Raw genomic sequence first — 20,455 nt, forward strand, 5'->3', positions numbered from 1 at the left:
AGAACTAAACTATGCATTGTGTACGGATACCCCGGTACTGGGAAAAGTTTTGGAGTGCGGCAAATATGTGAAAATCTTTATGGTGAAGATGAAACTTTTTACAAAACCAGAGGAGAATGGTGGGACGGATACTGTAATCATAAAGCTATTATTATTGACGACTTCTACGGCTGGTTGAAATACGATGAGCTATTAAAAATAGCTGATCGTTACCCCTACAAAGTCCCAATAAAAGGAAGCTTTGCTAACTTTATTGCCGAATGGATATTTATAACATCTAACGCTCACCCTGAAGAATGGTACCATTTCAAAGGATATAATTGGACCGCTTTAAAAAGAAGAATTGATATACTTATATATTTACCGGACCCTTCAAATAAAACTGAATATAAATCTTATAAACATTTTGAGTATTCGGATACAAGTGATGAAATAAAGAAACAATTTGGATTCAATTAATTATTATGTCTTTATTTTTTCCAATATTCCTCCAATTGCCCGATCATGTGTCGGGTGAATTATAGGTACAAGCTGTTGAAAATCAGCACCATACGAAACAAATCTTTTATATGCAACTACTGCATTAATAATTATCTTATATCTATATGACCACATTTTTGTATTATCTCCAGGCATTTGATATGGTGACCATGCAATTATGGGACCATTAATAGGTGTCACTGCTTGGTCATACGGAAACCATCCATTTCGCGCTTTGCCAATCATTCCTGTTCCTGTTTTATAAAGAAACTTTGGAATATAAGTAAAATTATGTTGTTTATGGGGGTTTATACAATGGAGGTTGCAATCATGATCTTAAATTATGTTCACACATTGTTAATTTTTTAATTTATTAATCTTAATTAAGATTAGACCCTTTACTTGTGATTGCTTACTGACTTCGTTGTTTGGAGACGAACCCAATGATAAAACATCTTAGGTTTTACTCGGAGTCGATTTGATCTTCCTATCCTAATATGCATCATCTTGTATGGCACAAAGTATGTAGTAGAAGTAGATGTAGACACTGCTCCAGATAGGAAATATAGCGACTGTTATATCCCAGTTAGAGTAATTAACGCAAATATTCAACTTATGATACACCTCTTAGGTTATACTATTTGATTAACTACCGACTCTATTATTACATTATTTCGCAATATCGTGACATCTATTTCTGTCAGTGAGTTGAATTTTCACAGGATACGTGTTTTTTTTTTCACAAAAGTCACATCCTTAAAAATACAATTGTGAAACGACACTGTTAAACTAACTGTGATGTATTACGTTAATTCGTTGTTTGAACTGTTAAGTAAGAATCGTATTCCTTTTTAAAAATGTGTCTTTTCTATTCATTACGAATAAATATCACATTGCTTAAATAGAAGCGAATCATAAATAAATAATAATAACAATTGTTTATAGGCAATCTTCCATTATTTGAGATTGCGAAGGAATTTATAGATCATACAAAAATATTTTCTCCGATACCATCTTCAAGCATTGTTTAAGACGACTGGCTTTCGGCACGAAATAATCTAGGTTTAGAATCTAGACCGCTTCATGTCTTTGTAGATTTAGAAGGCAAACATGTTATCACTGCATCAATACGGGGACATGAACATCAAATTATATGATAGACAACTGAAGACTGAAGGTAATAAAGGAAAAGTCATCAAATGTCATCAATGAACATTTATTAATAAATAAATCAACTTAGTCTATAAACACGTCTGCCAATGGTACAGGTCAAACCACAATAACCATACTTCTTAACACACAGTGACGCGGCCATACTTATAAATAGTATTAATCTCACTGAAAAAATCTTGAGTGAATATTATTTTCCAATTTAAGGCAACAAAAATTAGGCCAAGTATTTATTCAAATCTATAAAGATAACTGGCACAATTGTTAGTAAGAAAAAACGAAACGCTTTATTAATGGGCCTTAGAAGCAACAAAATGCTAGCAGATTACTACTGCTAACTCTTTATGCATATATATAGTTTAATAACTAGAAATTAAATAGAAGACGGATCGAGCTGATGCATATTAACGATGCAGTAACCTTACGTTACATACGTTGCTTTATTTGAGACATATTCATATAGAAGAGGCGGCCACTTTTGAGATTCTCAGTCCCATTTGTACAATCTCTGGCATATTTGTTCCTATTTGTTTATTCATTTACGTCCTATGATTTTTTTTGGCATACAGTCTACTATAATACATGCCCCATACAATGTACATTGTAGTTTCAAAGACCTTTTGCCCCCTCGCGTTGCCACTTCATATCCAAGTGTTTTGCGCGCTCGTTATTGAATTGTTACATTTACTACGTCGGTGAAATAGGTCACAAACGTCTTTTGATAAATTAGTGCAATTTTTGTTATACTTCGTTTCAGCTATTAGCCCTGTTAAATAGACAATAACCCATGTTTTTCAATGATACAACCAAAAAAATTGTATATATATATATGTGTCTTATTATCATAGGATATTAATCTATAATATTATGCGGCACTATACATGATTCGGTATAATGAACGATAACAACCGGATATAGTTTCAAGAGACGGACAACAAAAACGTAGAGATCACTCAAACACATCCACAGATCAATAATTGCATAAAGTTTTTATAATCTATATTGCTTAACTAGAGCTTCAATGGTGTAGCAGCATTGGCTTAATAGACAATCTTCTACTGATATTTAGCTTGCTTGCACCGAGTCTTTTAACGGTGAAAGCGAAGCAATTTAGCATGTTAAAGTGAGCGTTGTCTGCAGGCTTTCGCATCTATCAAACAGGTTTTCCAATACATTAAACATGATTTTATATAGAGCAAACAAAGGTACAAAAGACGTAAACATCGATTACGAAGCATGGACCACTGAAAATGGTGTCCAGTTTTCAATCTCCCATTTGTTAGTTAACTTCGAGAACCTATTTATTCATTTCGGCTAGTTTTTTACTACCATATTTGGACGGAACACTATAGTCCGTTGTGGAAAACACCATGGCCTGATATCAACTGTGTGTGGAACGCCCATGGGCTGAAATGGATTACAGGACAAACCATAGGGATCCGCTACCTAAACACACTTCACTCAAAACAACATTCACTATTTTTTTATATGTCTCAGCACTAAAAAAATAATCATTTACACATTGTGTAAGTTAAATTAGCAATCAACCAGTACTTGACTTAAGCGAATCCCTCATCCATGGATATTTAGAAAACAAAGGCTTTATTTTAGCAACACCCATTGTGACAAGTAAGCGCCTCCAACGGCCAAAACTAGAAAAAAGCAACCAAACCCCACAACAATAAGTTAATTAAACAAAATGTTTCGTAAAATACCCTAACTAACAGTCTATTCTGTAGTCCATTCCGGTTCGTACTCGGATCCCGACTCGTATTCCTGCTGATAATCAGGCTGTTCATGTGCTGGTTGCCCTGTCACAGACGTCGATCCCGGAACAGTTATTGTTGTGACTGCGGGTGCAGTCGTTGGTGCAGTTTGCAAAAACGTCACAGTCGAGGGCGCAGCGCTCATTCCTACGACCCCAACACCCAACGCCGCGGCAGCCGCTTGTGCCGTCGTGGCACCAATGGCCACCTGGTCCTGAAATGTGGCCAACGCCTGATTTGAGTCCAGGCCAGCCTCAACTGCTCCCTTCATTGCCGTAGCAGCAACTGCCGCGGCCGTCGTGCCGTATTCGGTGTTATGGAGCTTTTTCATGTGGATCTTCATGTTGTACTTGTACGCCGTTCTATAGCAGCACATATCACATTCGTGCGGCTTCAGATTGCTGTGAACAGTCTCAATGTGGCTGCGTACTTTGTATTTGTCGCTGAACTTTGCCATGCAGATGTGGCAAGTTCCTTGGGCGCGTTTCTTCTTTTCAGCTTTTGCCGGTGGTGGCGCGACGTGCGTCGCCGTTTGAGCAGTTTCACCTCCTTCTGTCAAATCAGTGCCTTTCGTTTGCTGAGTCCGATGAACCCTCATATGTAGCTTTAGGTGAGACTCTCTCACCGTTGTGAACGAGCACCCCTCAACTTTACAGCTTCTCCCTCGTTCCGATCGCAGCCCGTAGATGTTATTTTTGTCGTGCACTTTGGTGAAGTGCATTTCGTATTTGGTAGCGCTGCTAAACGTATCGGAACATCCCTGTATTCTGCATAGATATCGCCCATTTGGCAGAACATCGACCATACCCTGATGACTGAGCTTATGAGCGTTCATCTCTTTAACTTTCGTCGATTGGAAGTCACACCTGTCGCAGATTTTCGGGTCGACCTGCCTCTTGTACACGAAGCCTTTGTGCGCTTCCTGTCGATGCTGGAAAAACCGCTTAAACGTTCCAAACTCCTTGTCGCAGTGCTCACACTTGTACTTCTTACGAACCTCGTTATGCTTTGTGGCCAAATGTTCCCGTAACAGAAACTGATCATATGTTTTATACTCACACATGCTACAGCAAATCGTCCCCTCTGAGTGACGGGCCACATGCTTCTTCAATGCACTGGTCGATGACAAGGTCGCGCCGCACATGCGGCATTCAAATCGGGCTCTTTCTTTTTTGTGTAATGGATAGTGGGCCGCCAACCGGGTTCGGTGCAGCGTCGTGAACTTGCAGAGCAGACATCGATAGCCGACGAAATGGGTGTGATAGTGTTTTTCTAGGTCGCGGGGAACGTTCGTAACAAAACTACACACGGTGCAACGTAAAGTATACGTCAGGGGCGACTCCTCCTGCTTGTTTTGATTGAACGGTACGAGCAGCTCTTCTGTCGGATCCTGGCCCCGCTGGGCAGCTTCTTGGTGCTTAATAATATGCTTACGATACGCCCACTTGCCACGAATTTCAGCGTCACACAGAATGCAATAGATTGGCGTCTGATCGCCGCTTTCCTCCTCACCGACGGCTGCGGCAATTTCTGCATCGTCTTCTACCGCTTCTTCACCGGGCTCTACGAGCTCAGCAGGTTCATGGTCTTCCATAGAGTTCTCGTTTTCGGTGTGTTGCTCGGTATCCTGCGTGTCATGGACATCCACCCCTTCGACAAGGCTGTGGCCACCAGCCGCGTCCACTGTAGCAAGGCGCGAATGATGCGACCGTTTCATTACCGGGTTAATTTCGTCGTCGTGAAGTCCGGTTTCAACATCCATCTACACTGAATGAAGAAATTAACGGAAAAGAAACAGAGCACTGAGTTTATCTTTAGTTCCTATGTATATGTATAGGGGGGTTCTTGTGCGGTATTCATATCGCAAAATTGATTAGCCAATAAGAGAGTACTGAAAAAATCGGTCTATGTATCTACACGTCATCGGAAAAATTTCTCTCCATATCATGTTAGGTAGATTAGATTATTTTTTATCACATTGCTCGATAAATTATATCGTAATTGTTCCTATACATGTGCACTTGCTACACAATGACCTGTAATACGAGAAAGCAAACCGTTTGTACCACACTCATCCGTAATACGCGTGATATGACAAAGGCAGGAAAATTAATAGCATCAATACGTAAAATGTGCGCCGTCAAGATGGAAACTGTTTTAATCTAAGAGTTCATTTTCAGATAGACTGCTTGTTTTGACAAGAACGGTTTTTTCAATACGGTCAATTATGTAGTCAATTATATAGGTTAAAGGTGTCAAGATTTTTCGTCTTTTTTGTTATTATAATTAAAATACTATATGCCTGTTGTTGTATACCATTGTATAGCGATATCAATTTGAATATAAATAACTTCTGAAAAAGCCATATCAAAATAAGGATAATACTAAATTCAGGGCAATGTTTAACTAAAACTTCGCTCGGGTACAAAAAATCACAAATTTTTTTCATTACGTCCTTCAAAGAAGACTGTAAAAAGTAAATTACTCATACACCATATAATCAATGCATCTAATGTTTATATCCGCGCCCATTTTTTAATCAGAAAACAAACGTCATATCCCTGGCAAAGTTACATATTAGGTTCTCACCTTCCAAATATATGCAACTTCATACTCAACGTAAATATGTTAAGAAATGAAACCAATTCTTGCAATAGGTCCGTGTATAGAATTCTGGTTGCCATTTCGATGTACACAGAGACTGACTGCAAGGATCGGTTTCGTTTTTGTACAACTAATAAATATAAATAAACGCTGATCCATAACTAGGTATCAATCGACTTGCACATTTTTTAACTGTAATCTTAACAGAAGCATAATCAGTAATTTCTCGTTCTAGGAGACACTTGTCGTAGTTGCCTTTCTCCCTCCGCCGTTTAATTAAATGGCAAAAGGGCGAATCGAAACCGAAAGAATTTACCAGGATTACAGATGAATTATACTGACAGTAAAAAGGCGGCGCCACTTTTAACGACCGCTACACAGAGCAAGTCGTATGTAACCGTTGTTAAAATTATGCATTACTATATTACATGCCTTTGTCGAACGTGCAAAAAAAATATGTACTACTTAGAACGGGTATGTCTGGTTACGTGACAGCATCATTTTAAAGCCCGCTCCTATCGATAAAGAAATTAACGAATTTTATTCCTTGAACCAAATTACCACAATTAAAATATGATTGCCTAGCGATTTCTTGTTTGCCTGATTTTGCTTTCAACACGCCGCAGTTGGATAGTCCATGACAGAGGAATTAAATAGAGATAATTGTGTGAATACATCATGACGAGAAAGTGATGGTGTTATGATCTGTCATTGTGGAGCAGCGCGACAGCGGCAAAGCTGGGACTCGATTCCAGAGTCGAGAAACCCAAATGGATAGTGATAGGGGTCCTCCTTCTCAGAGGAGTTCGTGGGATAGTGCCTTTAGCTTGTTGCTCGCAGCGCCAGTAAGACCCAACCACTGTACACCGGATCAATTTGTTGAATTAGCACAAATCAGGTGTCACAGCCACCGAAAACGTATGAATGACGAACTCCTAGATATTGACTAACCTTTACGTGGAGATAGGGAAGTTAAAGAAATGAACTTGGATAAAAACTTCACGAAAAACTTCACCACTAAAAAGTATAGCAACGCAAACTCGAACTCATAGACTTCGAAAACAATCGCCGCCCGGAGGCCTTTACAAAGGGATGGGTCAAGTTGTGGCGGCAAATTTTAAAAACATCTTGTTTCTCTGTACCGTAAATCAAACTGTTGGTAGTATTACTTCAAAGAGTACTTCTAAAAAATTGATTTCTTTACCAAACATAGCTATCCATCTACAAGGTTCGAATGCGTTCTGCTGTTTAGACCAAAGGGTTTCAGTATCAATCACTATCAGTATCATTTCACGCTGATTTTTTAAGCACCTTTTTGCCATTGATTTCATTGAGTTTCGACTCCTAAATTTTATAGTGTGTGATGATCAGTATTTTGACAGGTTACTTCTTTCATCAACTTAACCCTACCTAGATTCCACTATATTAGATACATGTTATTACAGTACAATTAAAGAGTATATATCTATCTTCATGGCATTCTTCGCCAGAAAAGCACGATTTGTTTGACTACCATAATGGCTGCTGTATAAACTCTGAACAATGTTACAATGTGAAGAATTAGACTATGAAACTTACGTTTATGATGCAAATACATTTCCTATTTTATTTTTTCTCAGTAAAATAATTTGATATAATCTATTTTACATTGCAATACACATGCGTAGAGTATTTGACTTTTGTCTTGAAATTTTGCAGATTTTTAAAATTTCTTCGAAAAGTTGCTTACTGTTGTATAAAAGACAAAAGTTATAATTAGATTCTCGGTAATTAGCAATTTTGTCGAATAGTCAAGATAAATTGGCAGAAATCCAATTGTGTTTAGCATTTGTTCTCGGCGCGCTACTTAATTAAAACAACCAGAATTACTTTTGTTACTCATAATTTTCCTCCAAAAAAAAATTATAACGCCATTTGCAGGTGAAATTAACGGAGTGCAAACGAAGAGCAAAAATAATCCTCTTTTAATGGTCGAAGGCTTGCACTTGGTATATATATCACGGCTTTACTCATTTGTTAACTGTCATAACATGCTCCATTAATCTTTTGAATGGTGGGGTGCCTGCTATGCACACTTTTTTAGATCGCTATGCAAAACCACACTTTTCTATATCGCATTCGCTCATAACAAACCTTCATGAAATAGCCTCAATGGGTTCGACTGGCTGGAGCAGTATATGATGTTAAATAGGAATTTGATCCCGCGTATATTATAGAAGGCTACTGAAGTTTTGCATAATAATCACAAAGCTTTATCCCAGAAAACGTTAGGTGCAGGAAGATAAATGTTTCCTGATTGGATTAACAAACGCTCCCAGCTCAATGAGACAATTCGATTAAATACACGTCATGTTCATTAAAGAAATGCGTGTTTCTTCCGAAAAAAAACTAAGAGGAACAATATTCACGGATGAAAAATAGCTGGTTCTTTACTCCCGATATATGAACAATTGCACTCTTGACGTACAGTTTTCAGCGTGTTTCTTGGTTCAATTTGCCCTTTCTATAAATTTGGTTTGTTTTAAATTTCCAGCCTGAGTTCCTCCGCTGGTGGTAGCTTTAAAAAGTACTTGTCGACTATTTCTGGAGTACACTCCTCAAGGGTGGCTGGTTTCCATTTTGGATCTTTGGTTTTCCTCACTAACAAAGCGTTTACACCTTCATAGAAATCATTGTCCCGTAAAAAGCGAGCACCCAGTCGCATGTCCATTTGAAGCACTTCTGCAAGACTCATCATTTTAGCTTTTCGAATGGCTTCCAAGGTGATCTTCATCGAAAGTGGTGACATCTTCGACATGATGTCGAGCTGCTTCTTGCTAAAGTCACTTCCGGTCTTTTTCAATTTCGCGACAATTTCTTCCACAGTGTTAGCTCCGAAACAGTTTTCAATCTCGGACAGATGGGACTCCAGTGAAAATTTGCCTGTTGGTGCTTGATATGCCAATATCGCCGTATCAATTACCCCCTCTGAGCAATCATTTAGGTTCATTATATCTTTCTCGAGTTGCTTAAACTTCTCAGAGGGCACAAAGTTGCTTACCAAGCCCGCATGCACCAAATCCGCGCCCTTAATACGGTTGCCGGTTAAACCGAAAAACACACCTAAGTTATGCTTCATGCGAGACAAAAAGTGGCACGCTCCAACGTCGGGAAAGAGACCAATCGCTGTTTCTGGCATAGCAAATAATGCATTCTCTGAAACTATGCTGAATCGGCCGTGGAACGAAATACCACAGCCTCCACCCATTACGATACCGTCAATGAAAGACACGAGGGTAGGTCTCATTTTAGCCAGAAGATAGTCAAGGACGTACTCCTCCCTAAAAAAAATATCATTGTTTTCCTTATTAGCAGCAACAGCCTTGACATCTCCTCCCGCACAGAAAGCTTTACCTTCGCAGGCCCGCAGAACAACAAGGTCAGCCAAGTTGTCATTGTGCCATTTGCGGACAACTGGCTCCATAACGCGAATCATCGACAGTGAGAGCGCATTTAGAGCGTTTGGCCTGTTCATAGTGATGACACCTTTTCGGCCAACGAGTTTCAATAGGACGTCACTGGGAGCGTCTCCGGTCAACGCTGATGAAGTCATAGTGCGTCTATACGCGTGCGTAAAACTCACACGACTCACGTGAAGCATTGCTGAAATACATCGCACGATCGTTTAGAACATTAGGTTACGTTAGGGTTAGATTTGTTATGAAGAAAAGATGAGGATTCATAAAAAACAAATGCTATGGAAAAATATCTTTAGCTAAATAAAATTTCCACTATGTACTTACAGAATATGCACACTTAATAAGTAGCACTATATTAAATGCAGTTTCTATCAAAATAGAAAGTGTTAGAGTTAATCAGGTATCCAACTATTGGTTTGTAAATTACCTTTTTTGATTGCTGACCATTTTTAGATTTGAAAAGGGCTGTACTATTTAGGCAGGATATGTTAAGGTTATAAAGTTTGTTTACAGTGCACTTTGCATATCTTCCACTCCAACAAAGCTTTTTCCGTATGTTTTTACGATGATTTAAGCTGTAAATATACAGGGTGGGGCAAAAGTAAGCTTACAGAGGGGAGTAACGTAAGTGTCGAGATAGGAGAAATAAGATTTCGAATAAGAAAAACGTAAATTTTTATTTGAAACGGGTGCTACTTTATCTGTAAACTTACACGCTCCGCAACAGGAAGCTTAATGTTTTCTGTGATTAAAAAATTAATAAAGGATTTAAGTATAAAAGCCCTTCTACATTATTAGCTTATTTTTACCATATTTTGTATATTAACGACATACTGAAGATGAAAATTATTTACAGATATTAAGAAATAAATGGTTTCCCGTGTGTACATTAATTGAAACTTTATTAAGTTTCATCATAAATTAATACTGAAATGGTTCCAGTACAAGAGGTAGCACGTTTGAGAAAAAAAATTGTCCTGTCATCTGGAGCGTTTCTCGTTAATTAATATTTCCAGCTTGCCGCGGAATACGATCGCATAGCATGACAAGCAGAAATGTATTACGGCAGCTATGAGTAAGGTAAAAAAAAAGATGAAACTTCGTTCGCCAGGCAGATATATCACTGTTAAATTATTATTATTTATGCGTACCTATCACTAATTAGGCAACGCTTAAAATTTAACAAGGTTGCATCGGTGAATGAAGACTTTGTCCGGCCAAAATAATGGCGCTTCGGAGCAACCGTTCTTTAACTGTCTGTGAAGCTAGTCAATTCGAGATTCAGAGAATTTTTTAGAACAATGTCTAAGGCGCGCAATTATCTCAAAAATATTTGGGTGAAGTAATGCTCACATGACGTTCAGCACCGTTAACTTCGTCACGACAACCAAGCTGAGGTAAGTAAATTACTGGACATTTTACCACCCGTTTATAACGGCGTTTATGATTTTGTTGGCGCTACCAAGTACAACAAATTGGTGTTCACAGTTTTTGAACGTCGGTAACCTGATTAAACTGGATCAGTTGCAACCAAACAGTAGGTTCCTACAGATGCTGACAATATCCATGGCAGAGTAACTAACTTCATGCTCATCCGTATAAAGCACAGTTGTCTTTCAATATCGTCAACAGTACTTTGTAAGCAGTGGGCCTGTCCTCACCTGGTATTACAACTGAGCACTGACATTTTTAAATTTGCCCACCTGAATCGAAGCAGAATGACACGGGATGCCACTCTCTACCACTCGATACGCTCTCCGATACGACGACAATGCGTCGCGCTTAACTCGTTGGAACAGAAAAAATATTTTAATTCTTATCTGAGTTTTACGCACCCAGGCAATTAGAAACAGTTGGGGGAGTGCGAAAATGACATGCGCATAAGATCATTCGAACTCCGAGCCGGCAACTAGATCCGTGATAAGAAATAACGAGTCTTTAATTGTTAGAAATACGCATTGTGTCGTTGTCACGGATTTTTGTAATTGGCAAGTTAATTGTGCTCTAATTATAAGCAGACTTCATTATTCTGTGTTTGTCATTTTATTAATCCTGTCTAGTTCTCTACGTAGGTCGCGTCGAATAATGAAGTAAACAGAATTCAGTATATTATCAAGTTGTTTCGTTTAACTTACTTTACTAATATTTTCTTTATATGTGCATGCGTTTTATTAGTAAACGGATACATTATGTCTTTATATTTTTCCTTAAATATGTATATAAATATAATATAAATATGTATAAATATGTATAAGCTATATATATATATATATATATATAGCTTTCGTAACATTTTTCTGATGTAACATCTCAATTATTGGGCAATTATTCTCACTATTCGGCCCATAGATTTTCTAAATTTTGTAATAAGTTTTTCTGTCTTAGCTAATTTTATTGTGTAACTAGTTGGTGCGCTAATTTTGGTGCTTTTGCTTACCTAATTTCAACGCATGGCTTTAATAGCTTTGCACAGGCACTGATACCAAAAAAATGTTAACAATAAACTTCGTTCCAGTTTTTTTCCTAATTTCGAATGGTGCTGCAGTAATTACAAAGGAGAACCCACCATGTAGTGTGAAATCTCTTCATATAAGGCATATAAATTTTACTTATGGAACTTATAATTCATGATAATGTACCGATTAAAAAAAAAAGAGAATTATTGTGCTTATAAAGCCGAAATCGGCATTCACCTCACGATATCAATGTACCTATCGCAATTAGTGAATATCGGACTAATCTAAATAATCAGGCACCAACTTATGTTAGGGACACGAAACGCACCGCCGATGGCCAACCTGACAGTCTGCACATGTTGCTGTATATAGGCATATTACTGTAATAGAAATCGCGCTCTGCATAGGCATTTATGAAAGTTCGATCTCCGACTTCATTTTTGATAACGGTCTTTTTAAGACAATTTTCACAATATCGACAGTAGAACTTAGCGTATGCATACTGCAAGCTGACGTCTGTATATAGCTACTTAATTAATATAATTTTAATATTTGCGCTGAGTGGGTTCAGACCTTTGCGTTTATTAGGGTTATCCTTCTAACCCAAACAAAAGGTGTAGGTAACACCCAGCGAAAACAAGTGTGAAGTGCAGGATTTCTTGCTAAAATAGTGAAAGAAATTATTCGAGATAGTAATTCGACGCTGATTATTGTCTCTATCTGTACAGCCAAATCGTTATATGGCTGCACCGCTATCGTCGGCTAACATCGGAGTTTTTAATTATACTCTGAGTACCTATTAAAATAACAAAGTCGAATCGAAAGTAAAAAAAAAGGCTTATTTCATAATTTAGAGTTTCCCTGTTACATCGAATAATATCTAGCCATATGGATTCGAGTTTAGCCGTATCTTCATGTGAACTTGACGGCATTCCCTTTACAAACGACCCGCAGTCAAATCTCGAAAGGGCGTACAGGCAGCCTACAATCGCGTAGAAACATCGGTACAACGCTCATACTGTCGAAGCATAGTTAGTAAGCGTCACAACTATATATAATCTGAAGAGTTTGAGTTAGTATGTTAGATATTTAAGACCCCTGTTCGATAAAATAAAATCTATTTTTTTTGTTCATTTAGCCTCACAGTGCACTTAAATCGCACGAAACTGTATTGTATTGTACTAGTTAGATAAATACACCGTATTGAGAAATCACAATTAGTAAGAGTATTAACCTGCAAGATATTGAGATGGGTCTGCGATGCGTGTTGAAGTTCATATAATTTTAATTTGCGTAGGCTCGTATCACCAAAATTAATTGTCTATGCAACAATAGTTCGTGATAATTTTTAAGTGACAACGAATCTAGTGGGGAGTATTACACCCTTTTTAATGTACCGGGAATGTACCTGTAAGGAAAACCCCTTTTAATTCTAGGGGATCTAACCCAAGATGAATCCAAGAAAACCCAAGTGTTTTGAGTGTCGAACAAGTACAGATGTATCTTCATCTGTGACTGTATTGGTGACTCGCAGATTTTTCTGAAAAAACATGATGAATTTCTTACGAAATATGCAGAGTGGGAAACAATAGAACTGGAACAAACCAGGGATTCATTAGGGCAGATATAACCTGTAACAGTATAAGAAATTTTCATGTAGCTAGTGTTGAGGTTTCCTCTTGATAGAACGCGCTGGTAAGCATAATAAAAGATACATTAATTACTGGAAAATGTTCCATGGAATGCTTGGAAAGTCTATTAGTTAGTATTCCATCGAAGGCTTCATTCCGTCTAGTGTTAATCGGGCTTGTCTTCTATAGAGTCATTTATTTCCAATGTATCGATTTCGCACCGTGACACCAGCTTGTTGAATATGTACTATGTCGGGACCATGTTGCAGATAGCAATGTCCTTTACATTACAACATTATGTTATTGAAGTGATCAGTTCGGTGCTTCTTTATAAGTTTAAGGCAAAAACACTTTTCGGTGACTTTTTTGTATACCGCAAACGTGATTGCCAAGTTCTGTTATTGTATATTCAGCTTGCCAATTACAAGTACGGCCCAGTCCTATAAACTTCTAAAAGCGGTGCTTAAAATCATGTGTGGTATGGATGGCTGACGTAAAATGGTATGTCTATAAAAGATTTTTCTCTAAATTATTGCGAGTGCGTAATGTAGTGACAGATGGCGTCGTCTTATCGGAACCATATATAATCCATAAGCGATAGAGTTTGGGCATAGTATACCATCGGCTCGGATTCCCTAAAATGTTCTCAATTACAAAAAAAAAACTACCTAAGTCGTGGGGTAACGCATACTAACCCAATCAGCTTAGATTTTTCTACACGATAGATTTAAAACGAAAGCACTGAAAGGTATATACAGTGCATTATGAATATTGAACCCCAGAGACAGTTTTGAGAACAACGTTTTATTTGCATTAACGAGTCAATTGTGGTGCGAAGATTTATTAATAAAGCTGATAATCTCACACACGTCCTCATCTAAAGGTAGCAATTTAAACACTATTTGCAGCACAAGCAGCAGAAAGTAAAAATGTATATACAGTTTCTACGAACAGTATATAAATATTTAATAATATGCTTAAAAGGATACAGGGCACGCCAAGCATTTCCAGTTCAGTCAACAAATTTTTTAACTCCAATTCCTTTTTAACATATGAACTGGAGAGAAATCTACATAAAATTTTTTAAATAAAAAAAAAAAGTTCTACAAACTTTTCTTTCTGCCGTAGTGTTCAAAATTATTACCGGTCAAGTATTATTATTATTATTATTGGTCGGTGTATTGTTGATACATTACAAACATTTATCATATAAACTGAAGGGAAAACTTTTCATTTTTACGAAAATTCATTCAGATGCATGATAACTGTCAAAACTGACAAAAAGAACGATTTAATTATATTTGCGATTGTTTAATCATATATTGAAGTAAGCGATGCGCTAAATGCTGGTGAAGCCACATGGCGTCTATGCCGTATATGGAGATTTATGGTCAGCGATTAATTGCAATAATGTCGATTATTTGTGCCATATAATCTAAATGTAGCATTTCACTCTAAGTAATCTTCCATAGAAGCTGTGTATCCTGTACACTTTTTCCAAGTACTGTTTGTACAAAATCATTCTCCTTGGTTCAGATCATGTCCTTTGATAGCACATACTATTGTTGGAACGTAGCTTTCCGTTTATTACGTCCAAAGGTCCTTGATTGATTTCTACCTTCGAAGTGGCCAGTTGTTACCTGGCATATCGGAAGGATGTGTTCGTACTTCACAGGTTCGTCATCACTACGAGTGTGCTGAATAGGACTGAATAGAAATTAAATCTCGAACTTCGCAAACAGCAAAAAAAAAAGACTAAAGTGAAAAAAAAAAAAATATGGCATTCTCGGTAATGAACTCATTAATAAAACCGAAAAAAGTGCATTTTGCGTACATAATACATGTCGCACGTGTATATATGAATATACAAACGTCGGATATATTTTGTGTTGAACGATTATATAAGCTAATAAAGAGATAAAGAATCGATTCATAAAAATTGAAAATTGTGTTACGAAATGTATATCCAAAATAAACAACAAGTATGCATCGACAAATATTTTTGTACAGCTGCCGTAGACCTTTAAAATCGTTCGACTGCAGCATTTATTAGGAATAGTTTGATTCATTTCTATGATCTTTAAGAATAGTCGGTATAGCTCGTCGAAAAAAACGATTGCTGGGTCTCTGATGGCAACTCGGTGCAGAGGAGGTCATCGCTGCCATCGTGGTAAAGGATTTCGGCTAATATTGTAGTAGAAAGCCTTTGCAGGACTCGCCGAGAACAAAACCGACAGAAGCCATACGCTAGAAATCTCATTATGACGCCTGCGCTGAAAAAATGTGTTGACCGTTATATTTTCGCTTTAGGTTGTTTTGGACTGGATTGAGTTTGCTTTTTTGGTTAATCTGACTCGGAGGCCATTAGCAAAGAACGTTATTTTCATACCCGTACAAAGTACATCTCTATGATCGTCAGCTATTAAATATGTCCATTATTGGCAGCCAGTTGTTTGTCTGGTTTCGACAGCTTCGATTAGTTGTTGAACGGCTCCTTTTCTACATGGTCTCCATGAGCGCCTATATACATCTATATACATAGTAAATATACGTAACAGCGCGTTCTTAACCCTGCACTAGGGGGATTTTGCCCGCAGCGCTACTAATAGGTCGAAAATCTTCGCATTATCCACCGATTTAGAATGGTACAGGTACGTGAAGACAGCGGCGTACGGCTTGCAATACAAATCTGTCCAGTACGCGGCAAATGAGTGCCTACAACATAGTTTTGGCAAAACTATGCACACTGTGAACATAGTTTTGGCAAAACTCTATGCACACTGATGCACACTGAGATATTTCAATAACAATAAAAAAAAAACAATAAAAATAAAAAAAAAAATAATAAGCCCCTACATGGTCTCCATGGGTTTATATATCGCGTTCTTGATCCTGCACTAGTGGTATAGAATTACGTACTAGTGGTATAGAATTACGTACCATTGATAACTTATCATGATAACACAGTGAATGACTTACGTAGTAAAAGGATCCGCTACACAGTACGAAGATTTAGACACACAGTAAGAAGATACCCTGCGTATTGCGATGACATTTATTTATCATACGGAGGATAAAGATCATTGTTGGGATCGAGGGCACTCTTCATAGACGTACGAATACAGTTTACGGCGTCCGTGATCGCCGCATTGACCCATTTTTTCAAAATACCTGTGTCCTTGGAACTTCCAGTTCCTTCGGCCAATTTTGCCGTCCGCTTTTGTAACGCTGCAAGATGAGCCTCCTTGTCACCTTTCCCCGCGTCGTTACTAATAAGTCGAAAGTCTTTCGCATTATCCAGCGATTTAGGATGGTACAAGTACGTGAAAACGGCGGCGTACGGCTTGCGGTACAAACTGAAATCTGTCCAGTACGCGGCAAACATTGGCACGCCGTCTTTATTTAGCAAAAGGTGAGTGCCTGCTAGCATTTCGTCGTTTTTCCTCCATGGTGCCTACAACAAGCCGGGAACCAGAAACAACCAACATTAGTTTTCCGCAAAACACTGCAGACGAAGATCCTATCCACACTTAGATATTTTAAAACAAGTCTGCAATCTTACTTGCACTGGGAAAGTCTGGCTGCAAGGAAACAATAGTACGTTAACAACATCGACACGTGTCTTGCTGTACTGTACAACATACTTACCGACCCATAAAACGCGTGTTGTGAGTTTTTCAGCGATATAAACCCAAGGGAGAACTACGTAACCACTTACCATTGCATATTGGTATGGTGCGACCATCTGCTCGACGGTAACTCCAGGATAGCCAATATCCTGTAAATGGATTACATGGACGTCATTGCAATGTTCGACGTTTACTCCGTGCCCCCTAGGATCTTCGCCGGAGAACTTCGCGAATAACGGCGTCCCTTCAGGGTGAACGTATGTCGGGTCTCCAAGCACTGTCCCAATCAGGGCTGCCAATGCGATAACTGCGCACCTGAGTAACATTTCGCTTTACACACGAATCTCCTATTGAGAAAAACACACAGTTTAGCAACGCGAGCTTCCGATAATCTTGAATACGAAAGAGTCCTATGACATCATACAGTACTCGATTCGATTGGCGAAATGCTACTGACCAAAAAGGTATCTATTGACAGTATATATATTAAGCGGTTCGGTTAATGTGTAAGAGACAAGTATTCGGACGTTTCATGGCATGGATTCGAATTCGAAGACAGATATGAAGGTAACATGGGACCCAAAATTCTACTTTTCTATTTCGAATCAGCTACCCCCTAGAAAATGAGATAATCCACTTTGTTTCTTTTCCTTTCTCTTTTACACATTTGTGTTCTGTTTCTATTGTTTTTCTTAAATTTCATTGATACTATTAGGTAGTCTTACTTGTTTTGCTGTAGTTACCCATTCGTAATGACCAGAGTACGATGTGGGTGACAAGAATGAATTGGAACACATTTGGCGGTGTTTGTAATAGCGGTAATGCGCCTATTCGCCATTAGTGCCATCAAGAGAAAACCTGTTTTCTCTTCCTACAACGAAGTTACAAACCTATTATAGTGAAAGTAAGCATTTTGTTTTCGGACTATTAGTGAAGATCAATGATTGTCCAGTGTATTCACTTTGGACGAACATATACCAGACGGATGGCCTATACTGGCTGCAATAATGAGCTTTTTTTTTTTGTTTCGATTTCACTGGTATTCTATATAATCTTTTACATTTTTATAATGTTTGGCCTATTATCAGCTTGAAAATCTGTTACATTATGTATGTGGCGTGTTCAACGACAATTTCAAGGAGTTTGGACGGATCGATATTGGTTCGCCCATGTGGTTATTGTTAAAATGTTATTGACGAAACAGGCAAGGCCCTTTTCTAAGCTAATTATTACGGCAAAAACTGTAAGAGGACTGGAGATCTTCAGGATAGTAACATGTTTGCTCTAGCGGCTGGTGTATAGAATGCGACTCGTTCATACAAAGGAACATAAATTTGAGATCTGTTTTAAGACATTTTCTTATTTGGCATTCGGTTTGAATACGAATTTTAAGTAACAGAGAAATTGGCAGATATATATGTACGGTACGCGAATGTTGTTGTGAGTAAGCAGGATGGCCATAGAACAAGTCAACTGTTTCAAATTGAAGCCATGCTTGTCTATAGTTGTATGTATTGTCTGTAGTAAGGAAACCGAATAATGGAAACCAGCTGTCGAAATTTTTAATATACTAGTCGTGCAACGGTTTCACGTCCGAGTGTAATCCTTATTGATACGTATGTCGCCAGGTCAAACTGTTCGCTTCGTGAAATTATATAATTACAAAGGGGCAACAAGAGTGAATCTGGGTGAGTATTGTTAGCGTAACAACAACATTGTAATTGCCCACGGTATGCAATAGGCGGTAGCGTCAAGGGTTTGGAACCAGAAGCTATTCGGACACACGCCGACCGATGCAGTCTTATACTCATAAGTTCGTTAATAAAGTTTATTTTCACCACAATTACGCATGAAGGCAATTTCAACAAGCTTTAGATCAAATTCAGACGAAGAGTCAGGTCGTGGTTTACTTCAAACTAAATTGAGAAACAATGCCGACCAACATGTTTACACCTATGGTCTTAGGCAAAACGAAGAAGCAAGAAGCAATATATTTGCTGGTATAATGATAGCTTTTAGAGTTCAAATACGTATGCAGTAAATGAGGGGTATGCAAAGCGAAAACTGTTCTTTATTAAGAAAAAAAAGCATAACTTACCTTCTTTGTAGGTTGGAACGCTAGTTACTAAGAAGCTCTGGTTTGTAATTACAGTCAAGTAGTTCAGATTCCTCTATGTTTAGAGTTTTATGTCTAGTACTGAAGTCCGTCTGTGCCCGGGTTCAACCTAGCTTCGCAACCTAGACTACAACCTGTCCCTAAGATAAGGCAAAAACGTTACCCACTGAGCTATCAATGGGGTAGTGTAGATCACCGAGAAATGTGGACGTGTTGCTGGGAATGCTATAAATAAGTTAGCTGCACTTCGATTACCATTGGGGTATTTTAAACGTGTTTTAACACGAGCGTAAAATGATTATGAGCGAACAAACTAAGCGCTACTACTGGTCCACTTGTGTTCGGATTAATTTCTTAAGTGTAGTGTATTGAATTTTAAGCTATTGCTTTAGCTTTATTTTTCTGTTTGTCAAATGAAAGTGTAATAAGGAAGCGCACTACAAGCTTAATCTGAAAAGAGAAATAAGATCCAGCGAAACATGCTAACATACAGCAGTGCTCTAGTCAGCCTCCGAACGGTTTGGCACTAAATAAAAGAACATGCGATTTCTATGCTAACCACTGAAGCTACTATTTACTGATTCCTTAAAGCCGTTTGCTCCACACTGCAGACAACCGATAAAAAAACATCGGGCAAAAACCATTTGCAAATCTAGAGAAAAAGGCTCTCCAAAGGACCCATTTCAAGTTAAATAACATTCGCGTAGAAATTTGCAGTGCGGTCGGCTCAAGAAAAATGGCCGCCTTTTGAAGTAGGAGCTTGTTACTCTCCCATGCGGTAGGGCAAGTGTACGTCTATGGGCCAGCATTTCTGTCGCCACTAGCAACACTTTTCTGAGTCGAACCGAAGAGCTAATAAATTTCATTATGTACATAAGAAAACGTGTTCGTTTACCTATACTTATAATTACATTGCACTTTCTGATGGCATTTTTTCGAAAGGACCCGCATGTAGCTGCTTGCAGCAGGCCTTCGGTGTGGTATTTAATCTTGTAAAATGCAGCTACTTACGCGATTTAATACAGTAATAAACCTTAATACTAAGCTCTTGCAGTGTAATATACGCGTCTAAGAACAAAAATTAATTGTCGTGAAGAAAATTCAAACCTTTTAGAGTTATAGGCATGAACTGACCGCCGTTTTGA

The 20,455-nt window shown here is 38.2% G+C and overlaps 3 protein-coding genes and 1 long non-coding RNA gene across 9 annotated transcripts; all 4 read right to left on the reverse strand.

Moving 5' to 3' along the window:
• Nucleotides 1-1,682: 1,682 nt before the first annotated feature.
• Nucleotides 1,683-7,284, reverse strand: LOC111271985 (zinc finger Y-chromosomal protein 1). 2 transcript variants are annotated; one of them, XM_022853093.2, is made up of 2 exons: nucleotides 6,972-7,284; nucleotides 1,683-5,178 (listed from the first exon to the last, which is right to left on the reverse strand). In XM_022853093.2, the coding sequence occupies exon 2, from the start codon at nucleotides 5,176-5,178 to the stop codon at nucleotides 3,379-3,381; it is 1,800 nt and encodes a 599-aa protein (XP_022708828.1). In that variant the 5' UTR covers nucleotides 6,972-7,284; the 3' UTR covers nucleotides 1,683-3,378. The 2 variants fall into 2 exon arrangements, with proteins under 2 accessions (XP_022708828.1, XP_022708827.1); XM_022853092.2 differs by having other exon boundaries at nucleotides 1,683-5,183.
• A 310-nt stretch (nucleotides 7,285-7,594) lies between these two features.
• Hibch (3-hydroxyisobutyryl-CoA hydrolase) lies at nucleotides 7,595-11,338 on the reverse strand. 5 transcript variants are annotated; one of them, XM_022853095.2, is made up of 2 exons: nucleotides 11,182-11,338; nucleotides 7,595-9,662 (listed from the first exon to the last, which is right to left on the reverse strand). In XM_022853095.2, the coding sequence occupies exon 2, from the start codon at nucleotides 9,658-9,660 to the stop codon at nucleotides 8,542-8,544; it is 1,119 nt and encodes a 372-aa protein (XP_022708830.1). In that variant the 5' UTR covers nucleotides 9,661-9,662; nucleotides 11,182-11,338; the 3' UTR covers nucleotides 7,595-8,541. The 5 variants fall into 5 exon arrangements, with proteins under 5 accessions (XP_022708830.1, XP_086829248.1, XP_022708833.1 ...); XM_086973122.1 differs by lacking the exon at nucleotides 11,182-11,338 and adding an exon at nucleotides 11,140-11,162; XM_022853098.2 differs by lacking the exon at nucleotides 11,182-11,338 and adding an exon at nucleotides 11,062-11,115.
• A 4,226-nt stretch (nucleotides 11,339-15,564) lies between these two features.
• Nucleotides 15,565-16,529, reverse strand: LOC147751913 (uncharacterized). The gene is made up of 2 exons (XR_015315559.1): nucleotides 15,955-16,529; nucleotides 15,565-15,833 (listed from the first exon to the last, which is right to left on the reverse strand). It is a non-coding gene; the product is annotated as an uncharacterized LOC147751913 (long non-coding RNA).
• Nucleotides 16,530-16,606: 77 nt separating this feature from the next.
• LOC111271989 (uncharacterized) lies at nucleotides 16,607-20,294 on the reverse strand. The gene is made up of 2 exons (XM_022853102.2): nucleotides 17,284-20,294; nucleotides 16,607-17,019 (listed from the first exon to the last, which is right to left on the reverse strand). Exons 1-2 carry the CDS (start codon nucleotides 17,518-17,520, stop codon nucleotides 16,621-16,623), a joined length of 636 nt encoding a protein of 211 aa, XP_022708837.1. The 5' UTR covers nucleotides 17,521-20,294; the 3' UTR covers nucleotides 16,607-16,620.
• Nucleotides 20,295-20,455: the final 161 nt, after the last annotated feature.

Source organism: Varroa jacobsoni, unplaced genomic scaffold, assembly GCF_002532875.2.
Source record: "Varroa jacobsoni isolate VJ856 unplaced genomic scaffold, vjacob_1.0 contig01378, whole genome shotgun sequence".
Classification (NCBI taxonomy): domain Eukaryota; kingdom Metazoa; phylum Arthropoda; class Arachnida; order Mesostigmata; family Varroidae; genus Varroa; species Varroa jacobsoni.